Here is a 23,622-nt window from a genome sequence, read left to right on the forward strand (position 1 = left end):
CATAGAGCACACACCTTACCACGGTCTTTATCGGGTCCTCATACATCTCACACCTTATCAGCGCCGTACCTTGTCGCGGTCTTACACCAAAGCTCACTCATCACACACCTTAGCACGGACCTTAATCGGGTCCTCACACAACACATACTTTATCACGGTCTTCATGGGGCCCTTATATGACGGTTTCATTAGTTTGCTTGTTAGTTATGATCTCTAGACAGCAATCAGTGTTGGTGTGTTATTTTCTCGGACAGTCCATAGCTTCAATTTGTTAGTTCCACGAACTCTTGTAACTGTTTGTTTGTAGCTTCCACCAACATTCATGACTGACTATTTCTAATTACCCCATGGTCGTGGGTTTCCCCTGGGATCTGCCCGGTTTCCACCCACCACAATTCTGGCCGCCGTCGTATAATTGAAATATTCTTGAGTACGTCGTAAAACACCAATCAAATAAACAAATAAATAATTATCCCAAACATCCATCAGTTTTAGTTTGTAAGTTCTCCAGACAGTTATCAGCGTCAGTTTGTAACTACTTCAGACAGTTATCAACGTCAGTTTGTAACTCCTTCAGACAGTTTTCAACGTCAGTTTGTAACTCCTTCAGACAGTTATCAACGTCAGTTTGTAACTCCTCCAGACAGTTATCAACGTCAGTTTGTAACTCCCTCAGACAGTTATCAGCGTCAGTTTGTAACTCCTTCAGACAGTTATCAACGTCAGTTTGCAACTTCTCCAGACAGTTATCAGCGTCAGTTTGTAACTTCTCCAGACAGTTATCAGGTTTAGTTTCCAACTACCTGGGACAGTCATGAATGTTAGTTTGTAATTTCCTGCGACAGTCATCAGTGTCAGTGTGTTATTTCTCCCAGTAGTCATCAGTGTAAATTTGTAACTTTCCGGGACAGTGATAAATATCAGTTTGAAACTTCACCCGACAATCATCAGTGTCATTTTGTGACGTCCTCCGACACTCATCAGTGTAAATTTGTAATTTCCCCACACAGTTATCAATTTCAATTTACAATGTTCTGTCATGAGGACAGTCATGAGTGTCAGTATCTAACTTTCCCAAGACAGTCATCAGTATAATTTTGTAACTTTCCCGGACAGCCATTAGTGTCAGTTTGTAACTTTCCCGGACAATTATCAGTGTCAGTTTGCAACTTCCCCGAACAGTCATCAGTTTCAGTTTGTAACTTTCCTGGACAGTCATCAGTGTCAGATTTTAACTGCCCCTGACAATCATCAGTCTCAATTTGTAACTTTCCCGGACAATTATCAGTGTCAGTTTGTAACTTGCCCGGACAGTCATCAGTATCAATTTGTAACTGCTCCGGGCAACCATCAGTATGTCTTATCTAAACAGACTAACTTCCCGAATGTTCATTAGCTCTGCATTAACCGGAAAATAGCTTTGCATTTTTGTGTACCGGCTTATTTGTACGCCGAATAGTTATTTCAGCCTGCCGCAAATGTTTAATCTATAGGTTGCTAAGGATATATCCACATCGTCTGGTACATACACGTACTATCAAACGTGCTACAGATGTTTGTCGATTAATCGGGTCATAATATATAATCAGCCCCAATTATATGTTGTGGGATGGGCTGTGAATTGGATGGTTCTCTCATCTTATATGTTTCTGCTGTCAAACAGAACTAACGATGTGGATGGAAATCTTATGTGTGGGAATGGTCTTTAGCCACTTCCTACATGTACTCCGATTGCAAACTCCAGCGGAAAATACCATTTAAATCAACCGAAATGAATTTAAATAGATCATATGCTTGCAGAAGAGGGAACGAGTCATACCCAAGTGGTTATGATGTTTGTTTTCCTGTTGCTCGTATACAGGTGCATAGTACTGGTCTAGGGGGCCTCTGTGGCCGAGGTGGTTAGCACGCCAAAGCGGAGCAATAGCCACCAATGTGGTTGCTATGATTCCAAGTCCAGCTCTTTCTGGCTTCCTCTCAAGACGTACGTGGGTTTTCCCCGGGCTCTGTCCGGTTTCCTCCGACCGTAATGCTTGCCGCCGTCTTATAGGTCAAACATTTCTTAGTAAGGCGTAAAACAGCAATTAAATATATAAATAGGAAATATGTGTGGTCTTTAAGCTCTCATTGTTCGTGGAAATTTGCTGACAATAAGCGGAAAACGACGTGCGGCCGTTCGCGAAGCCGTTTGTTCGTTGAAGGTCACTGATCTTTCACCAGTGTGTCACACGTGGGAAAGCTCGTCTGTAACTGGTATCTCCCTAGCACCCCAGTTTCCTCCACTCATGAAGCTGACCGCTATGATGTAAAGGCAAATAGATAGGCATTAAACAACAGTCAACTAGCTTACAGTTTTTCTCGATATTTCCCAATCTTGTTTAGGAAATTGAAACATTTTACATTATAATTTATCACTTTGCTGGCCTAATGTTTGGAGCGTCCTCCCCAAGGTCGGAAGACCCGGGATCAGACTTTTAAAAAATTGTACTTGTTGTTGCTTCGATTAAGGCTCAGCACTGAGAGGTTAAAGCAAGGAAACAGAACTGGTTGGCTTGGTGTCAATATAATGTGATTGAGTGGGGTGCTATGTCTGGTTTCTTCGGCATGATACTTCTATGGGGCAAGGATTGGCCCTGCCACAAGACGACGCAGTATATGTATGCACAGCTAATGACTCTTTGTCGTCATATGAGTGAAAAAACTGTTGAGTACGGCTTAAAACCCAAGCACACTTACATATATGTATACATTACAATTATATTATATTTTCAGCATTTTGTGTATATTTATCGCTTTACTCAAATTATTTACACTATTTTATCAGCTCGCCGTGTAAACACCTGTGCTGCTTTCAAGCAAACTTACCTGAATGAGCCGTCCCAGACTCGATTGTACGCCGGGGACCCGCAAGACTGTAGGCAGTACTTCAGCTGTCAAGTAGGCGGCGGCAAGGACTGGCTGCACATCTGTCCTGGGGGAACCTATTTCGACAACACTGTGGGTGACTGCAGTATGCTGACGGCCGACCCGAGCAAGTGCGCCAGTTAAACAGACGATATGTACAGAACAAAAGAAATTGATTCTACTCCATGTATATGGTTGTAATTCCCTGAATAATAAAACGATTCATGTTTTTGTAAAACACAGGTTTGGTTACACAGTCATTTGAGTTCATTTATGTGTATAGAATCTAAGGGAAAATTATCTAGCACATCATACAATAATATCACTGATGCAATTATATCGTTTATCCAATGATATCGTTTGAACAACGTTATTGCTTACACATTGATATCGTTTATACAGTTAAATCTCTTAAACAATGATATCATTTACACAATGACAACCTCAAAGACGAAGAAAACATAAAATGATGCCAAAACCAGATGAAAGAACATCAAAACTTATTTACAAATATGATCTTTATTATTTTTTCCACTTTTTTTTTATGAGAAAAGGGTATTTCAAAATATTTTTGTATGGTGGGTATTTGGGATCACCTTTTGGTACTTATCGACGTTGGATAATAATGTTCTAAAAAAGGATGTGATGCATGTGTAATAAATTTATTTGAATGTAAATTTGTTGTAGCATTTTAACACAAAGACTATATGTACCAAAAGGTGGTCCTAAATACACAACTGACAATATTTTCAATTGGCTTTTTGTCTTTAAAGAAAAATCTAAAAACATTGAAGACCACATTTGCGGCTAACTTTTCACACTCTTTCATCTGAACTGTATGTAATTTTTATGTTTTCTCCTTCTTTAAACAATGATATGTTTTTAACAATAGTATTGTCTAAACAGTGATATTGTCTAAACAGTGATATTTGTCTCAACAATGATATTGTTTAAACAATTATACAGTCACTCCGATTTTCAAGATTTAGTGTTAATAAACTCGCGGCACCCAGCCAACTCTTTACATCTTCATTTAGGACACTTACGTTTTAATACGATTATAATATAAACCAACTTTTCAGTATGTGAACATCGCTTGATGACTTCAGGAAAATCTCAATAGTTACTTGTCAAAGGTGGGTGGTTGATTTTAGGCATTTGGAATGAGCAAATCCATTTCTACAGACAAAAGGATAACACTCTGCATTTGTCACTATCTCACAATAGTGAATAATCGTTTAAATATGAGCGTCATGTCCGACATTCGTATACCATTCGTAGTCCGTAAAGGGCGTTCCAAGTCGATAATCGCCAGATCAATTTCCAAAACAACATTTAACTGTAGCTCCCAAAGACAAAGATATGTAAGAAATTATACAAATAGGAAATAAAGCCGGTAAGACACAAGAGAGAAGCGGTCATCAGTTTTCAATGATGCCGGGCAGAGAGTGGATATTCCAGGCATGAAATCCATATCAAAATTCAAATTCGTAGTCCATGAGTGAGTTTAAGAGTTTCCTGGATCCGCATTCAGATGAAGGACACCAATAAAATTTCTCCAACTGGTGCCTTAAATTTTAAGCCGGTCCGTCCATAATTTTTTGTGTGGTTCCTGGCTCACAAACAGACACACACACAAATATACGCCGACGAAAACGTATAACCTCAACCATTGGATAAGGTAAAAAATACATCAAAGCGAGAACACGTCTTCGTGAAGCCAGATGAACAATGACACCCGGTGTGAAACATTCACTGGGCAAGATGGCAGTTAGGTTTACGTGTGGAGAGCGTGAAGGAAACCACTGCCATTGTCCGCAACCTAATGAGCCCCCTACTCCCACCCCTCGCCGCAGACCCACAATAATTTTCCTTAACCGACAACGTTTTGTGCTGTAACTAAGTCGCAAACATTGTACGGCCAGTAAGAATTGGTGCCTAATTTGCCCAGAAAGGAGCCAAGAAAAATTCTCATTGACCGTTAAAATCTGGGTCTTCCTCTGCCAACAGCTACAGAGTAAGTGTAAGGGGTGGGAGATGGGGGTTTGTGGTGCAACGCCAATGGGACGCAACCTCATCATCTTGTGTCTTCTCGCCAAGAAATTCAAACGTTCATTAATAAAACTTATACCTGACAAAAATGTATTTATTTATTTATTTATTTATTTATTTATTTATTTATTTGGTGTTTTAAGCCATACTCATACTCAAGAATATTTCACTTGGCGGTACGATGGCGGAAAGCATTATGATGGGAAGAAACCGGACAGAGCCCCGAGAAAAGCACAAAATGTGGACAATTTCCCTTATTTTTATACCAAGCATGTACCTGTACACCAAAACTTACATTCCCTCCCAATAAACAGAAGTTATAAAAGGGTATTTATCCCTATTGGCTTAAGTCACAGCCGAGAACCTGATGTGAACGTGCAACTGGTCAAAGGCAACGTTTTAGGCTAATAACCTGGCAAGTAGTATACACAATTGCGAAGAACAGGATTTAAATACGTTACACGTGTAACCACCGTGCTCAGTTTAAAATATTTCACTTATTGGAGGAAAACGGATGAACCATTGCCTGTTGGCAAGTAAATGACAAACTTTGGCAAAGATGTGAAGGCAAATGCTCTCCAACGAACTTGCCACAAATGCCCTTAGTTAGAACCGTGGACGTGGAATATCGAGGTTTCCATGTCCATGCTTGGGACTGAACCAGCACTTAGTGTCTTCCGCATGGCATTCCAGTGAGGCAGCACCCTTTGTAAATATGTCAACGTTGTGTCCGGACAGTAATAAGGAGACATTCTCTTAATACATTGAAAAAGGTATTGAAAGCCGAGAGTATACAAACTATCGACCTTTGCAAAGTTACGCACGACCATTTTAACTTGTGATTTTTCTTATTTTTTTATTTGACTGGTGTTTCACACAAGAATATTTCACTCATACGACGGCCTCTCACATGTGATATATAGACATGCATACTATATTGGTGAAAGGCAAGTGGTGTTCAATGCGACAGTCGTGTACAGCTTATTGCCACCAAAGCTTCATAATTATAAAAATGTAAGGATCTATACAATCCCTGCCCAAGGCCGGGTTTAAACACACAAGAGGGGCCTCTGTGGCTCAGTTGGTTAGCGCGCTAGTGCAGCGGATTGACCCAGGAGCCTCTCACCAATGCGGTTGCTGTGAGTTCAAATCCAGCTCGTGGGTTTTCCCCGGACTCTCCGGTTTCCTCCCACCATAATGCTGGCCGTCGTCGTATAATGGAAATCCTCTTGAGTACGGCGTAAAATACCAATCAAGTAAATCAATAAATAAATAAACCCACAGGGCTCGCTTCCAGACAAATGGAACGCAAATGTACATATTTAAAAACAAAAACCACACTTCCACGACAAAAAAAACGTTATGAATTATTTCCTTCGTATTTGATGTTAAATCAATTTCTATTGCCGTTATTAATTAATTAGGCCCACAAAAAGTGATTCATTCTCAACACTGCATGTATCTGAGCTTAAACATAGCACAAAACAAGAAAATATTTTAGAAATTGAACATCTAATGTTTCTTTAATCGAATTCTTATGGTTATATTACATATGCTTTAACCTTGTAAAATTGATCTTAGTTGGGTATAGTACGTCTATTATTTATAACGTGTGAAAGCTATTTTTGCGGTGTATGAGCCTGACTCATGTGTGCTTTATTTGCTAATGCGTGAGGCTGAGTACAAAGAGAAGTGTCCTTTACAGTTAGCTAAAAAGCTGTGGAAGTGCTTCATAATTCACACGGCTTAGAATGGCGATGCCAGTTCAATCCCATATAATGTATATGTTCATGAAAGGCAACAAAACAGTTCTTATAGGTATAAGGTCATGAAAAATCAGATATTTCATACTATGTGTTATCATTCAGTTTAATACTATTCAGACTTAGCTTGCAGTATATATGATAGTTACATTATTGTACAATAAAGTTTGATTACCAAACACGATATTAGCCTCGGGACTTTGGGCTTCATAGGTTAGTCTGCCTGCTTGTCTGCCACCAAAGTTTTCTCACTTGGACTTTCTCGCTTGAGCTTTGTTACCTGAATTTTCAGCACCAATAGAATTGATTACTCTGACATGTTCTCTCCGACTATTCTGTTATTACTCTGTCTGGATGTTTACAAAGGTGGTTTGTTTTGAGTGCAAATCACCTCGTTTCATACAGACAAGTCATTAGCTACTCGTCAAACACAACGTTCCAGAAACAATCAAAGTGTAAGTGTAGGTGTATTTAACTAAGCATTCATTCAAATACTAAGTGCACGGCGTTCACAGCGACTGTCACAAAATGTGACGAGTGTCAATCAGGGACAGATGGCTAGCCGTCCTTCTGTCCTAATTCCAAACGTGTTACAATTTTAAGTCCGTACGTGTTGTTGTTTTAGAATCAAGCCTGTCAATGCAAATTTACACGTGTAAATTATCCATCCAGTCAGTGTGTCTCGCCGCTCTTTTCCAAATGTCAGACGACAGACCTCATGGATCCGATACTAGAATGAAATTGACGTGGGCGTCTGCATGGTATAAAGACTGTTGGACCTCGCGGTACAGTCACAGTCAGCCAGTTGTCGCGCAGTAACCAAGCGTCCTCACCAGACACAATGAACCCCGTTGTTGTTGTAGCTGCTCTGGCCACCCTGACGGTCTCGGCTTTTGCCCAAACCACCGATCAGTGCTCTGAAGCTCTTGGGAGCGAATGGGTTTGGAGCAGGAACTTCGCGCGCAAAACCAGTGATTGTACCTTGGGTTACCACTGCTCAAATGGACAACCCGTGGCGCTTCCACGCCCATGTCCAGGCGACTTGTACTTCTCACTCAGTCTAGGAGTGTGTGTGCCTTCGGACACCGTCTACATGACTCTTTTCTTCGGGGCGAACACATGCGATCAAGAGACGCAGAGATACAACCAGGCACTAAGGAGTAAGTAACTGAATACGGACACACCATGGTTCGGTCTTTTCTTTATCACATCTGGCTTATTAATATGTTTCTATTACATTTTAAGCATTTCTTTATACGTTTCATCCAGTCCTCTTAGCTGATCTTCATATTTCTAAGACCTTATCACAGACTTAATAGGGTCTTCACACACTACACACCATCTCACGGTCTTAATAGAGTCCTCATACATCTCAAATCATCATCAGCGCCGTAATAGAGCCCTCATAGATCTCATACCGTATCACGGTCTTAATTGATGCTCATACATGACTAACCTTATCACGGACCTTAATAGGGTCCTCACACAGCACACACCTTATTACGGTCTCATACATCGGGTCCTCATACATCTTGCACCTTCTCAGCACCATACCTTATCGCGGTCTTGATCGAACGCTCCTCATGCATCTCACACCTTATCAGCGCCGTACCTCATCGTGCTTTTAATCACACACCTTAGCACGGACCTTAATCGGGTCCTCACACAACACATACTTTATCACGGTCTTCACCAGGCCCTCATATAACGGTTTCATTAGTTTGCTTATTAGTTATGATTTCCAGACAGTAATCAGTGTTGGTGTGTTATTTTCTCGGACAGTCCATAACGTCAATTTTTAACTTCCACGAACTCTTATAACTGTTAGTTCGTAGCTTCTACCAATTGCCTGCGTCTAATTAGACCAAACATCCATCAGTATTAGTTTGCAACTTCTCCAGACAGTTATCAGCGTCAGTTTGTAACTTCTCCTGGCAGTCATCAGAGTCAGTTTGTAACTTCTTCCAACAGTCATCAATGTCAGCTTACAACTTCCTGGGATAGTAATGAGTTTCAGTTTGTAACTTCTTGCGACAGTCATCAGTGTCAGTTCGTAATTTCTCCCAGTAGTCATCAGTGTAAATTTATAACTTTCCCGGACAGTGATCAGTGTCAGTTTGAAACTTCACCTGACAATCATCAGTGCCAGTTTGTGACGTCCCCTAACAGTCAACAGTGTAAACTTCCACACACAATGACCAGGTTCAATTTGCAATGTTCCCGGACAGTCATGAGTGTCAGTTTGTAACTTCCCCAGAACAGTGATCAATGTCAGTTTGTAACTTTCCCATACAGTCATCAGTGTCAGGTTGTAACTTCCCCAAACAGTCATCAGTGTAAATTTGTAACTTTTCCGGACAGCCATCAGTGTCATTTAGTAACTTTCCCGGACAGCCATCCGCGACGGTTTGCAACTTCCCCGGACAGCCATCAGTGACAGTTTGCAACTTCCCCTGACATCCATCAGTTTCAGTTTGTAACTTCCCCTGACAATCATCAGTGTAAGTTTGTAACTTTCCCGGACAGTCATCAGTGTCAGTTTGTACCTTCCCTGGACATCCCTCAGTGTTAATTTGTAACTGCTCCGGGCAGCCATCAGTATATCTTATCTAAACAGACTAACTTCCCGAATGTTCATTAGCTCTGCAATACCGGAAAATACCTTTGCATTTTTGTGTACCGGCTTATTTCTACGCTGAATAGTTATTTCAGTCTGCCGCAAATATTTGATCTATAGGTTGCTAAGGATATATCCACATCGTCTGGTACGTATACGTACTATCAAACGTGCTACAGATGTTTGTCGATTAATCGGGTCATAATATATAATCAGCCCTAATTACCGGTTGTGGGATGGGCTGTGAATTGGATATCTCCCTCATCTTCTATGTTTCTGCTCAGTCCTCCTAAAGCGCCTTGCTACCATTTGCCTGCTACATGTATACCACAATCAGCAGAATTTCCCAATGAGCTATAATTGTTAGATACCATCGAACAAAACTGACGGGTGTTCTTCTCGTGTGCCTTTCATCGGCTAGGCATACAGAGCTTTGATTCAGTATTGCAGGGGGGGAATTGCCTTAGATGTTCTCATGGCCTTGGTGGAATAGGCCGTGGTGAGCGCATGCAGGATCCTTGATTTTGTCTTACATGACGCTTATTGGCATTCACGTGCTGTCTGCGAATATGGCTGTCAAACTGAACTCACGAATGTGTATGGAAATCTTACATCTGTAGCCGAGGCCAGCGGGGAGCAATAGCCACCAATGTGGTTGCTGTGAGTTCAGGTCCATCTCATTGTGGCTTCCCCTCAAGGCATACGTGGGTTTTCCCCAGGCTCTGCCCAGTTTCCTCCCACCGTTAGCGTCCAACGACGTGCGACCGTTTGCGAAGCCTTTTATTCGTTGAAGGTCACTGATGTTTCACCAGTGTGTCACACGTGGGAAAGCTTGTCTGTTACTGGTATCTCCCGAGCACCCCAGTTTCCTCCACTCATGAAACTGACCGCTATCATATAAAGGCAAATAGAAAGGCATTAAACAACAGTCAACTAGCTTACAGTTTTTCTCGATATTTCCCATTCTTGTTTAGGAAATTGAAACATTTTACATTATAAATTACCATTTTGCTGGCCTAATGGTTGGAGCAACCTCGTCAAAGCCGGGAGACCCGGGTTCAGACTTTTAAAAAAATGTACTTGTTGCTGCCTCGATTGGGGCTCAGCACTGAGAGGTTAGAGCAAGGAAACAGAACTGGTTGCCTGGTGTCAATATAATGTGATTGAGTGGGGTGCTATGTCTGGTTTCTTCGGCATGATACTTCTGTGGCGGCAAGGATTGACCCCGCCACAAGACGACGCAGTATATGTATGCACAGCTAATGACTCTTTGTCGTCATATGAGTGAAAAAACTGTTGAGTACGGCGTAAAACCTAAGCATACGTACATATATGTATACATTTAAATTATTTTATATTTTCAGCATTTTGTCTATCAATATCACTTTACTTAAATTTTTTACACTATTTTATCAGCTCGTCGTGTAAACACTTGTACTGCCTTCCGGCGAACTTACGCCAATGAGCCGTCCCAGACTCGCCTGTACGCCGGGGACCCGCAAGACTGTAGGCAGTACTTCAGCTGTCAAGTGGATGGCGGCAAGGACTGGCTGCACATCTGTCCTGGGGAAACCTATTTCGACAACACTGTGGGTGACTGCAGTATGCTGACGGCCGACCCGAGCAAGTGCGCCAGTTAAATAACAGACGATATGTACAGAATAAAAGAAATTGATTCTACTCCATGTATATGGTTGTAATTCCCTGAATAATAAAACGATTCATGTTTTTGTAAAACACAGGTTTGGTTACGCAGTCATTTGAATTCGTTTATGTCTATAGAATATAAGGGAAAATTACATAGCACATCATACAATAATATCACTGATGCAATTATATCGCTTATCCAATGATATCGTTTGAACAACGTTATTGCTTACACATTGATATTGAATATACAGTTAAATCTCTTAAACAATGATATCATTTACACAATGACCACCTTAAAGGAGAAGAAAACATAAAAATGATGCCAAAACCAGATGAAAGAGCGTCAAAACTTATTTACAAATATGATCTTTATTATTTTTTCCATTTTGTTTTTTCAGGAGAAAAGGGTATTTCAAAATATTTTTGTATGGTGGGTATTTGGGATCACCTTTTGGTACTTATCGACGTTGCATAATAATGTTCTAAAAAAGGATGTGATGCATGTGTTATAAATTTATTTGAATGTAAATTTGTTGTTTGTATACAAACATATACATTTAGTTTGAACTGTGATAATATTTATGAATATATTAAAATTATAAATATGATCAAAATCCAGGTTGTACCCATCTGTTAGCTGACAAGACCAAATTCTCGTGAAAATATATTTATTAAACATGTCTTACATCCGCATTTATAACATTTTAACACGAAGACTATATGTACCAAAAGGTGGTCCTAAATACACCAACACTATTTTTAATTGGCTTTTTGTCTTTAAAAAAAAATCTAAAAACATTGTGAAGATCACATTTGCGACTAATTTTTCACACTCTTTCAAGTGAATATGTATTTTTTATGTTTTCTCCACCTTTAAACAAGGACATCTTTTTAACAATGATAATGTCTAAACAATGATGTTGTCTAAACAATGATATTGTCTAAACAATGATATTGTCTAAACAGTGATATTTGTCTACACAATGATATCGCTTAAACAATGATACAGTCACTCCGATTTTCATGATTAAGTGGGAATAAACTCGCGGCACCCAGCGCACTTCTTACATCTTCTTTTAGGACACTTACGTTTTAATACGATTATAATATAGACAAACTTTTCAGCATGTGAACATCGCTTGATGACTTCAGGAAAATCTCTTTTGTTACTTGTCAAAGGTCGGTGGTTGATTTTAGGCATTTGGAATGAGCAAATCCATTTCTACAAACAAAAGGATAACACTCTGCATTTGTCACTATCTCACAATAGTGAATAGTTAATAGTATATTAACAATAGTTAATAGTTTAAAACATTCCTAGACCCGCATTCAGATATAGGACACCATTTTTTGCGTGGTGCCTGTCTGTCCAACAGACACACACACAAACATACGCCGAGAAAAACGTATAACCTCGACCATTTGAGAAAGTAACAAATACATCAATGCGAAACACGTCTTCGTGAAGCCAGATGAACAACGACACTCGGTGTGAAGCATTCACTGGGCAAGGTGGCGGTTAGTTTTACGTGTGGAGAGCGTGAAGGAAACCACTGCCATTGTCCCCAACCTGATGAGCCCCGACCCCTCGCCGCAGACCCAAAATAATTTTCCGTAAGCGACAATGGTTTGTGCTGTAACTAAGTTGCAAACATTGTATGGCCAGTAAGAGTTTGTGCCTACCTTGCCCAGCCTGTGAGAAATCAGCCAAGAAAAATTGTCACATACGTTAACCGTTAAAATCTAGACCTTCCTATGTCAGCATTTGTGGAGGGAGTGCAGGGGGGAGGGGTACGTGTTTGGTGCAACGCCAGTGGGGCGTCTCGCAACCTCATCACCTTGCGTATTCTCGCCAAGGGTTTCAAACTTTCAATGATAAACTTATACCTGACCAAAATGTATTTATTTTTTTTTTTGTGTTGGTGTTTTGGTGTTTTACGCCATACTCAAGAATATTTCACTTATACGTCAACATTTTGATGGGAGGAAACCGGACAGAGCCCAAGGGAAGCCCAAAATGTAGACAATTTTGCTTATTTTCATACCAAGCATGTACCTGTACACCAAAACTTACATTCCACCCCAATAAACAGAAGTTGTAATAGGGTCTTCATTTCTATTGCCTTAAATCACAGCCGAGCATGGAGAACCTGATATGAACGTGCAACTGGTCAAAGGCACTGGCCAAAGGCAACGTTTTAGGCTAATAACCTGGCAAGTAGTACACACAAGTGTCAAGAACAGGATTTAGATACGTTACACGTGTAACCACCTTGCTCAGTTAAAAATATTTCACTTATTGGTGGCAAACGAATAAACCACTACCTTTTGGCAAGTAATTGACAAACTTTGGCATAGACGTGAAGACAAATGCTCTCCAACGAACTTGCCACAAATGCCCTTAGTTAGAACCGTGGGCGTGGAATATCGAGGTTTCCATGTCCATGCTTGGGACTGAACCAACATTTAGTGTCTTCCTCATGGCATTCCTGTGAGGCAGCACTGTTTGTAAATATTTCAACGTTGGGTCCGGCCTGTAATAAGGAGACATTCTCGTAATACATTGAAAAAGTTTTGGAAACCCGAGGGTAAACTATTGACCTTTGCCAAGCTATTTTTTATTTGACTGGTGTTTTACGACGTACTCAGAAATATTTTACGATAGCGACAGAGCCCTCTCACATGTGATATATAGACATACATACTGCACTGGTGAAAGGCAAGTGGTCTTCAGTGCGACAGTCGCGTATAGCTTATTGCCACTAAAATCTCACAAACATAAAAATGTGAGGATCTATAAAATCTCTGCCCAAGGCCGGGATTGAACCCACAGGTCGTGTTTCCAGACAAATGGAAAGCAAACGCACATATTTAGAAACGAAAAGCACACTTCCACGACAAAAAAACCGTTATGAATTATTTCGTTCATATTTGTTGCCAAATCCTTTTTTATTCCCGTTATTAATTCGAGATACGCCTAAAATGAACAATAAATTCTGATAAAGTTGGTAGTGGACGTGTTGATTATTGACCTGGCTTCGCTGGCACAAAGAGATCGATTGTAACCACTCCACTTGAGTTTACAATTGATTATAGAACTAAGATGAGCCTCTTGCACAAAGGAGTTCTAAGGCGATTGTTTATTTTAATCAGTTACAATCCCGACAGTAGGTCAATTTTGACCCGTGCATAAACCTGACGTGTGTAAATGGACAATGAACAATTCAAAAGAGTTCTACATCATGATGGTTCAGCTATTAACAACAGCAACATGCGACAACATGTTCGTAATGTTTTTGACACAATTACTTTGCACATCTTTGCAAACCGAGTCTGAAATTATTAACGTTGTATCTAACGCAAGTTAGGAACTGATCATTGGTGATGATACCGATGACTTTTGATCTAGTTTATTGGCGATACTGGTAACCTTAATTATCGGTAATCGGGCTGACGGGTGATCTGCCTTACCAGTGATACTGATGAGTGGATTTCTAGTTCATTTGTGGTATAGTTTTTGGTGATCTGCTTTAATGTTGATACTGATGACTGGTGATCCGATTAACTGGTCATCCAGCTTATTAGTGATAGTGAAGACTAGGTGATATGCATTAACGATGATACTCATGATGGTGGTTTGGTTTATTGATAACTGGTGATATGTACAGCTACTGACGCTGGTGACAGGAGGTCTGGCTAATTTGTGAAACTGATGTGTGGTGATGTCCATGTAGCTCTTTGTCGCATACTCCTGTAGTACGTCACATAAGGCCGCGTTCACGCGGTGCTCTTGTCACATACTCCTATAGTACATCACACAAAGCTGCCTTCATGCGTTTCTACCATACCGTACTCCCTTACTACGTCGCACAAAGCAGCCTTCACGCGGTGCTATCTGTACTAGGTCATACAAAGTACGTTTTGTCGCACATTCCCGTACAACGTCACACAAAGCTGCGTTTATGCGGTGCTATTTGTCATATATCCCCGTATTACGTCACATAAAGCCGCGATCATGCGTTGCTGGTTGTCCCATATTCACGTGCTATATTACATAAAGCTGTATCTTGTGTTAGAGCTTAGTTATTCACGCCTTATCAGTTTGAAAACTGAATTGGGTGTCATGTCTAGGCACCTGCAAGAATGAAAACTGTTTATTGGTTCTTTATTACATGTTTTAACCTTTCTTTACTTTTTATACACAATTTCTTACATATTCGTTTCAGAACAGGTATTTCAGTTTTGTTGATGGGACGTAGATAATGTCGTGTGTGGTTAGACTCGTTAGATTCAGTGGTAAGACTCTGTGTACATGAAAACAATTATCAGGATTTCATTGTCTCTCAAACGTTTCCGGTGCCATTTATCAGGTGTTTCTAGAGCAATTCAAGACTCCCAGGCCAGGATCGTGTTCTTGGTCGTGGCCAGGATCGTGTTCTTGATTGATGATAAGGATTATGGAATTGGTTGTGGGTCATGATCGTGTCCTTGGTCGTGGGAAAGGACCGTGTCTTTGGTCATAGGTCAGGATCGTGTTCTTGGTGGTGGATCAGGATCGTGTCTCGTCGTGGGTTAGGATAGTGCCCTTGTTCGTGCGTCAGTGGGTCGTTCAGCTTCGGGAACGGTAGACTCAGGGTCATTCCTGGATCGAGTCACACCTAAGACCTTTAAAACAGGAAGTTGTAACTTCCTCGCTTGGCGTTCAGCATGAAGGGGATAGTGCAACGACTGTTTGACGGGTATCAGTATAATGTCTCGGGCAGGGAGGCATACTTGCCTTCAGTAAGGCGTCTCAGTGAAGCAGCACTAGATAAAAGAGAGGTGGAAATCCGTCCTGCAGCAAGGAGGCATATTACATGCACTTTAAGGATTCCTTCGTCGTCATCTGACTCCTTCATGTTAAGTACGACGTTAAACCCCCAGCACTCACTCACTCATTCAGTGGGTCGTGGGTAAGGATCGTGTCGTTGGTCGTGGGTGAGGTCATAATGCTCATAACCTGCTGTGAATCGGTAAGCAGTGACACATTTTGTTTAAAGACATTAGTACTAACATGTTCATCTTAAAGTGTGGTGAAACACGCTCTGTGTTTGGTTGCCCATTTGACTGTGTTACTTTTATAATGGATTTCTTACGATCGTGTACCATTATAACAGGTATGAATAACAGGGCATAAACTCCATAAATGCATTACTGGAACTCGGTGCCGAGGACATCTGACATGACTCCGCACCTATATATACAGCCATTGTCATGACATCTGGGGCCTCCGAGGCTCAGTTGGTTATCGCGCTAGCACAGGGTAATGATTGAGGAACCTCTCACCAATGCGGTCGCTGTGAGTTTAATTCCAGCTCATGTTGGCTCCCTCTCCGGCCGTGCGTGGGAAGGTCTCATAGCAACCTGCGAATGGTCGTGGGTTTGCCCCAGGCCCTGCCCGGTTTCCTCCCATCATAATGCTGGCCGCCATCTTATAAAGTGAAATATTCTTGAGTACGGCGGAAAACACCAACCAAATAAATAAATAAATAATCATGACATCTCGTACGAAGATTTCCCTGCATAAATATTCACTCTTTGTGTTTCAGTATCATAAGACTGCTTTATTTACAAATGAATGTCTTCCTAGGACTTTGAAAGACACAGTGCTTATACTGACACTTGTCCGACCAATACTTACTCCTCTTGTGCACGGAGTCCAATCTGGAATTAACCAAGATGGTCAGATTTGATTTGTTTACTTGACACAACGTCGGGTCTCTTGATAAGACTGAGTTTACCAGAATGCATCACACTGTGGCTTAAAGTCAAGAGGTTTGTCCGTGAAAGGCTCTAGTTCACCCCGCTTTCTTCAATCCTTAAACCTTCTTTGGCGACATAACGATCTCAATGTGTATGCTATATTTTTTAGAACTTCAGTGATATCCAATGAATTACTGGATATGACCAAGCCGAGCGCGTAGTTACTCGACGGTGTTGGAGGAAAGGAAATGTCGAAGATGTTCGGACCAAGGCTGGGATTGAACCTGTTCCTCGTGTGCCAAGTTCAAAGACAAGCATCTTAACTGACAAACCACTACTCATTCCTACTGATGCCTACAAAAGAAGGAAATGTATTAATATTTATATAAGTGATTAGTCAATTGAAATTGTCTCTCAGAAGGTGATCTGAATTCGGAAGGATTGCCGAGGAATGATTTGAGGGGTTGTGCTCATCCACTCCATGTCGCTCCTCACCAGCGGCATTCAGATATCGTGGATATCTTGTGTAAAGGAGCCAGTGTTAACCGGCCGCGTATCTTTAATGTAACTTCGTGTCGTCCAAAGTGCATCCAACTGCTGGAATCTGAGAAATAGGTGTGAATTCTTTAATTAAATCGTGTGATTACGTATATGTAGGTTGAGGACATAGGGTAGTCGAAGATGAAGACTCTCTAAGTCTCTTTGTCATTGTTTTAATGGTCTCAGAATTATGACAAGTTGATTTATTTAGAATGGTATTTCAGTACAGAGCTATATAACATTGTCACTGTTGTTTTCTGCATAAAGCGGCCCATAAATCTAGATGATACGTTAGTTTAAATAGTTTTTAAAAGTTTGTCTTCAACATTCATTTTTGCCCTTTCTATCACGGGTTGTGAGTATTGTTTTTTCGTTGCACCTTTTGACATAATGTTAGATACAGTTATTCTCTGACATTCTGTTAAACTGGTCTTGATCTGGCCATACCAACATGATGTTGGGGCGGAGGGTTTGTTTGACGGGGGGGGGGGGGGGGGGGGGAGGTGCTAGGGGGCATATACCAATCGGTTACCAGATCTAAAACTCTGATGCAGCTGTCGTGGCAGTTTGTCTCGGCGTTTGAGAAAAACGTCATCCGTCAAATACGGTTTCAGGTCTAAAGTTTGCAGTCACATATGTTCGTTACCTTTTTGTCTGTCGTTTTGCCGCAAGCGCACAACGTCGTTCTATTATTTCCAAAAGCGCATGGGCCTGAGACTCACTGGTAATGCTCAAAAAGGTCTGCTATACTACAAGCCTCAACATACTTGACAAGGGTATCAAGTTCTTAAGTTAGATAAGATGGTTTGGGGCCATCCTTGGCGGAATAAAATTTTGACAACTCTGACAACATTGTACGGAAGTACAATTAGTGTCACGGTGAAAAAAAAAATAATGGCAAAAAGTCGAAAATTTTTACTTCCTTGCAGCTTCTTGTCATGCAGCTGGTATCGCGATTATGAGCAAAGAATGCACATACACCTTATGTATTACTGCATAAGCCTACGTACGTCTCCGTATGTCATTAGAGTGTGTGACTGACCCAACAGGGAGTTGAAATTTCGACATAAGAAATTCAAAATTTTTTACATAAGAAAGTTGAAATTTCGATCTTTTACTCCCAATTTTTTTGCAACAGTGACACTAACAAGACCAATGTGGGTGTAGTTACTCCGTAAAATGGTCAAAGTCACATTTCAGTTACCATTTACATTTGGCACTTTGGTGTCCACCTGTCCATCCAGTGTGCGATTAAGATGATTCACCCTGCTCGTTGGTGCTAAGGAGCATCCAAGATGCTGGCATTTAAGTATTTACATGAACAGTTCGAATAAAACCTTAATTTCGTTTTACACACTATATGGCGTCTTAGCATTTTTTTTTTTTAGGTTTTTGGGCGTTTGTTGTGTTAAACGTTGCTTTGGAAATTGGCCTTACGATTGTTGGCACGGAGCCTTCATTTTGTTGTCGGCTGGTATACGAAGGATACAACTGTAACACTGCAACTGTGAGGAAAAGCCACGATCATTCATTCATTCGTGCATACATTGCAGTGAATACACAGAAGAAGGGCGACAACTCTGCTGCACATATCAGTCGACCGAGGTTAATGTCTGGTTGGATGACGTGTGGTAAATCAATGACCAATCAACTCCTGTACAATACATGCATATAAAAAACGTAAAAATAAAAAGAAAAACTTTCTGACAACTGTAGTATACAAGATCGATAAGTTAAGCATATGTCTCCTGCTATTTCCATCGATTTCATCAATATGCAACTGCCAACTGTTTCTTTAAGCAGACCTTTTATCGTAGTAAGGTATATTTGTCAGCTGAGTTTATTAATTACATCAATTTATTATTATTACCGGCATGTTTTTGCAAAATAAATACCAGTTTTATGAACACAAATGGGATGTTTATTTATTTATTTATTTATTTGTATTTTATTGCTTTGTGGATCAAGAAAACCAGAATGCCTGTAGTGAATAGTCTTCAGATCTCTATATGTTTTAGTAAATCACAGGTATATATTGAGTAATTGGTAACAGCTCAGCTTCAGTGCTTTACAATGGATGCTAAAGTGGTTTCACTTACCTGGCGGAGCGTGTTACTTGGTTTACCCGAAACGTATGCATGTGCTTGTAATGAAAACACCTTCAATGTACTGAAATGCAAGGTACAAAAGGCTGTAATGGCATGACTTCTGACATGGGCCTGGGCAATAAAATACAGACTAAACAGCAGGCTCACAACATGTAAGAAGTACCAACGTCAGCTGTATTCCTTTCGTACCTTTCAGCTGTATAATGGCGAGAGTAGATACTTCTGTTACAGCAGTGTACACTTTCTCCCGCTCTGCGCATACATTAGCTGAATTGAAATGGATCGAAAAATCACAAATCTACATCAAATTGATTTAATTAATTATTTGATTCATGTTTTACCTCGTACTCAAGAATATTTCACTTATACGACAGCGGCCAGCATTATGAGGAGAGGAAATCGGGCAGAAGAAACCCACGACCATTCGCACACTGCTGTCAGACCTTCCCACATACGGACGGAGAAGCCAGCATGAGCTGGGCTTGAACTAACAGCGACCGCACAGGCGAGAGACTTCTGGTTCATCGCGCCGCGATGGCGTGCTAACCCCCACAGAATTAAAATATTTGATTCACACACTCCTCCTATACACAGAGAGTTCAATAAGGCGACACTAAACCGTTATGTGGGCCGCAGTTTGGCGGTCCCAGACCAGTGAACGCACAACCTCGATTCCATCTCTTGCTCGACTTTCGCCTGCGGCTTTAAGTCAGTGAATGTGTCAGGCACCTGACATCGTAGGGTGGTCTCCTTCTTGTACTTCGACAATCCCCCACCCATAAGTCTGGCCGTCGTCGACAGTTCGTGTAAGTTGAGTACAATTGTACCTAGATGTATATTACCACTTATTATTCTGCAACGGCCCATAACGCTATACAGTTAAAGTGTCAAAGTGGCTTTCGTAATTTGTAATAATCATTATCTGTATCATTAGCCAACTACATTTGTTTTTCATTCGTTCAGAGTCCGAGATAAAATTATGATACAGAATAATAAACACAGGTCTACGTGTACGTATAGACACGTACGTAATAGATCAGGTTTACGCTGTACTTGACTCGTCCGGCAAGTAACTGTATTCACGATGCCGTGTTGAAAAATACCAAGAAGTGTTCAGCAGAGAATAATCTTAAGTCTTTTACAGCCTTTGTTGTATTTGAGACCAACCTGGCTTATGGGCCCCATTGTACTCACGTGGAAATGTGTGACCTTCGTTTACGAGTTGACTTGAACCGACGTTTTTTTTCTTCCTCGAATTAATCAAAGTCTTACAATTTAATTTATCAGTTAGTTACTGCTAAGCATCTTTAAATTTACATCCTACTGTCAATTTTGAATTCTCTGTAGAGTTACTTTAAATCGTAAATCTAAACCAGAATATTATATTAAAACAGGCACAACTTCGCTGTTTGGTATATCATGGTACAATAGTATAACAGTATTAGTTTGACATCAGAGAAAGTCATTTTTCGCCTTATTATTTTGACAAAGAATGTATTCAGCGATTATGAGAGGTGAGCGTGTTGCCCGACTGGGATACGTTTTGATAACAAATTTTTAGGTGGCAAACGAATTCCCGTCAACAAATATTTAATATCATGTTTTTAGACTATCGGATGTTTTGTTATATAATCAAGACGACGTTGCTATTGTCCCCGGGGTGGGGTTTATCCGCACAACTTTATTCCGCTGAGTTTTTGTCCGAAGGTACCTTTGGTCCTGAATTCCTCCATTTTTGCTACAATCACATTTTTGTCGTAACTACGAGAAAACATTCTCGTTATTTCGTCTTTTTCTCCCCCAAATTTTTTCAACATGATACTAATGGGCTTTCGAAGCAAAACAATACTGAAATGATTCTGAAAGTCAAATTCACATGCGCCGATTTCATGATCATCGCACATGAAGGGGCACAACTCTAACCAACCAACTGGAAAATTTTTAAGAAATCTGATAAGCGCGGCCATTTTCTGTAAGCCGATCCGTATGCCAGAACTTATGGAAGGCGTTTAAGATTAAAAATATAATATTCTGGTATAGATTTACGATTTAAAGTAATTCTACAGAGAATTCAAAATTGAGAGTATGTTTTAAATTTAAAGATGCTTTGCAATAACTAACTGATAAATTAAATTGTAAGACTACTTTGAAAAAAAACGTCGGTTCAAGTCAACTGGGTAACGAAGGTCACACATTTCCGCGTGAGCACAACGGGGCCTAAAAAGCCCAAAACTTCAATCTTCTTTACAAAACAAGATAGATTAAATTGGATTTCACCCAACGGTCAAAACGATTTGAGGAATATATTTAAGAGTTTAATCTTCATTTTAATCTTCAAGTTTAGGCTGAAGCCCGAAATCGCTTTGTAAAACGAATCCAAGATATACCTAACAGCAAAGTTGTGCCACTCATAAGCCAGGTTGGTCTCAAATACAACAAAGGCGGTAAAAGACTTAAGATTATTCTCTGCTGAACACTTCTTGGTATTTTTCAACACGGCATCGTGAATACCGTTACTTGCCGGTCGAGTCAAGTACAGCGTAAACCTGATCTATTGTGTACGTATTTATACGTACACGTAGACCTGTGTTTGTTATTCTGTATCATAATTTTTTCTCGGACTTTGAACGAATGAAAAACAAATGTAGTTGGCTAATGATACAGATAATGATTATTACAAATTACGAAAGCCACTTTGACACTTTAACTGTATAGCGTTATGGGCCGTTGCAGAACAATAAGTGGTAATATACATCTAGGTACAATTGTACTCAACTTACACGAACTGTCGACGACGGTCAGACGTATGGGTGGGGGAATGTCGAAGTACAAGGAGACCACCCTACTATGTCAAGTACCTGACAAATTCACTGACTTAAAGCCGCAGGCGAAAGTCTAGCAAGAGATGGAATCGAGTTTGTGCGTTCACTGGTCTGGGACCGCTAAACTGCGGCCCACATAACGGTTTAGTGTCGCCTTATTCAACTGCGTGTGTGGGGGAGAGGTGTGTGAATCAAATGTCTTAATTCTTGTAAATGGCAGGTGGTGTTAATTATTCTCAGATACACGTGTTATTAGTACCCGTATGACGGGGTCGTGTAACAGAATAATACGTGTAAATGTTCATGGGATTTTATTTATTTATTTGAATACTGGAGAATTATCCACTCATACGATTGGGGTCAGTCACAAAATTTGCACGATAGATACGTAAAAGCATATAGTTTTGGTATAGTTAAAACTTGATAGTGTGGGGAACATATCCTACCTAAAGGGGCTTCCGTGGGCGTGGGCGTTACGCCAGCGCAGCGCGATGGCCCCTATCCTCAGTGCGGTAGCTGCGAGTTCACGTTCAGCTCATGCTGGCTTCCTCTCCAACCGTACGTGGGAAGGTCTGCCAGCAATCTGCTGATAATGGTGAGTTTCCCCCTGGCTATGCCTGGTTTCCTCCCACCATAACGCTGGCCCCCGTCGTATAAGTGAAATGTTCTTAAATCCGGCGTGAATCACCAATTAAATAAATAAAATAAATATCTTGCCTAAAGTAATCATGGCGAAAGCTGTGCAGTTTATTGTTCACTCCAGTTTGGTTTGACGGAAGAAAATTCCTTGAGTCTTTCCAGTACCACTGAAAACTTGAGTGCTTCTCTTTTCATGATTCCGTCCTATTTTCTTACTTTATATACTTTCTTGATTCTTTGGTGGTTTGTGTTAGAGGTCATTTGGAAATAGGCCTTACTAGTACTGACCTAGAACGTCCACCTTTGTTGGCGGCTGACATACGAATGACTGTTTCAACGCACAGATTTGTCGATGATGACGTTTTGTGGGCAAAGTGATAACCTATTACTTAGTCATTGCATAATAACATCGGTCATTTCAACTTGGACCCGTGTTGCTACTGGCTTAGAATTCCCAGAAGAGTAAATGAGCCTGATGGTGTTGAATGCAGTCTGGATTGATCGTGACCTTGTTTAATAGCAGGAGGTAGAGGCAGAAAACACCAAGCAGCCGAGCATCTGTCGTTAGACGACAGGGAGAGAAGTAAGTTAACAGCTCAGTGACAAGCCTCGGCAAATCAACTCTGAGTCCAAGCGATTCCAATTAACCCCAGGCAAAGAACAGAGGCTGAGCTGTGGGGAACCTGTTGAATCCGTCACGCGTCAACGTGGGTTATGAATCACCCCATGAGTGGGTCCGGAAGGAGCTTTGGTTTAGTGGTAGGAGTGTAGGTGAGGAGGAGGAG

The 23,622-nt window shown here is 40.8% G+C and overlaps 1 protein-coding gene across 1 annotated transcript; it reads left to right on the forward strand.

Moving 5' to 3' along the window:
• The first annotated feature begins 7,517 nt into the window (after positions 1-7,517).
• Positions 7,518-11,075, forward strand: LOC135474025 (uncharacterized). The gene is made up of 2 exons (XM_064754006.1): positions 7,518-7,879; positions 10,753-11,075. The coding sequence occupies exons 1-2, from the start codon at positions 7,561-7,563 to the stop codon at positions 10,974-10,976; spliced, it is 543 nt and encodes a 180-aa protein (XP_064610076.1). The 5' UTR covers positions 7,518-7,560; the 3' UTR covers positions 10,977-11,075.
• Positions 11,076-23,622: the final 12,547 nt, after the last annotated feature.

Source organism: Liolophura sinensis, chromosome 8 (assembly GCF_032854445.1).
Source record: "Liolophura sinensis isolate JHLJ2023 chromosome 8, CUHK_Ljap_v2, whole genome shotgun sequence".
NCBI classification, from domain to species: Eukaryota; Metazoa; Mollusca; class Polyplacophora; order Chitonida; family Chitonidae; genus Liolophura; species Liolophura sinensis.

Excerpts from the sequence above, each read along its gene's own strand:
- LOC135474025 (XM_064754006.1), top strand. The coding sequence starts at position 7,561 with ATGAACCCCGTTGTTGTTGTAGCTGCTCTGGCCACCCTGACGGTCTCG. Across the intron at positions 7,880-10,752 it reads ATACAACCAGGCACTAAGGA|CTCGTCGTGTAAACACTTGT; the intron begins GTAAGTAACTGA and ends CTATTTTATCAG.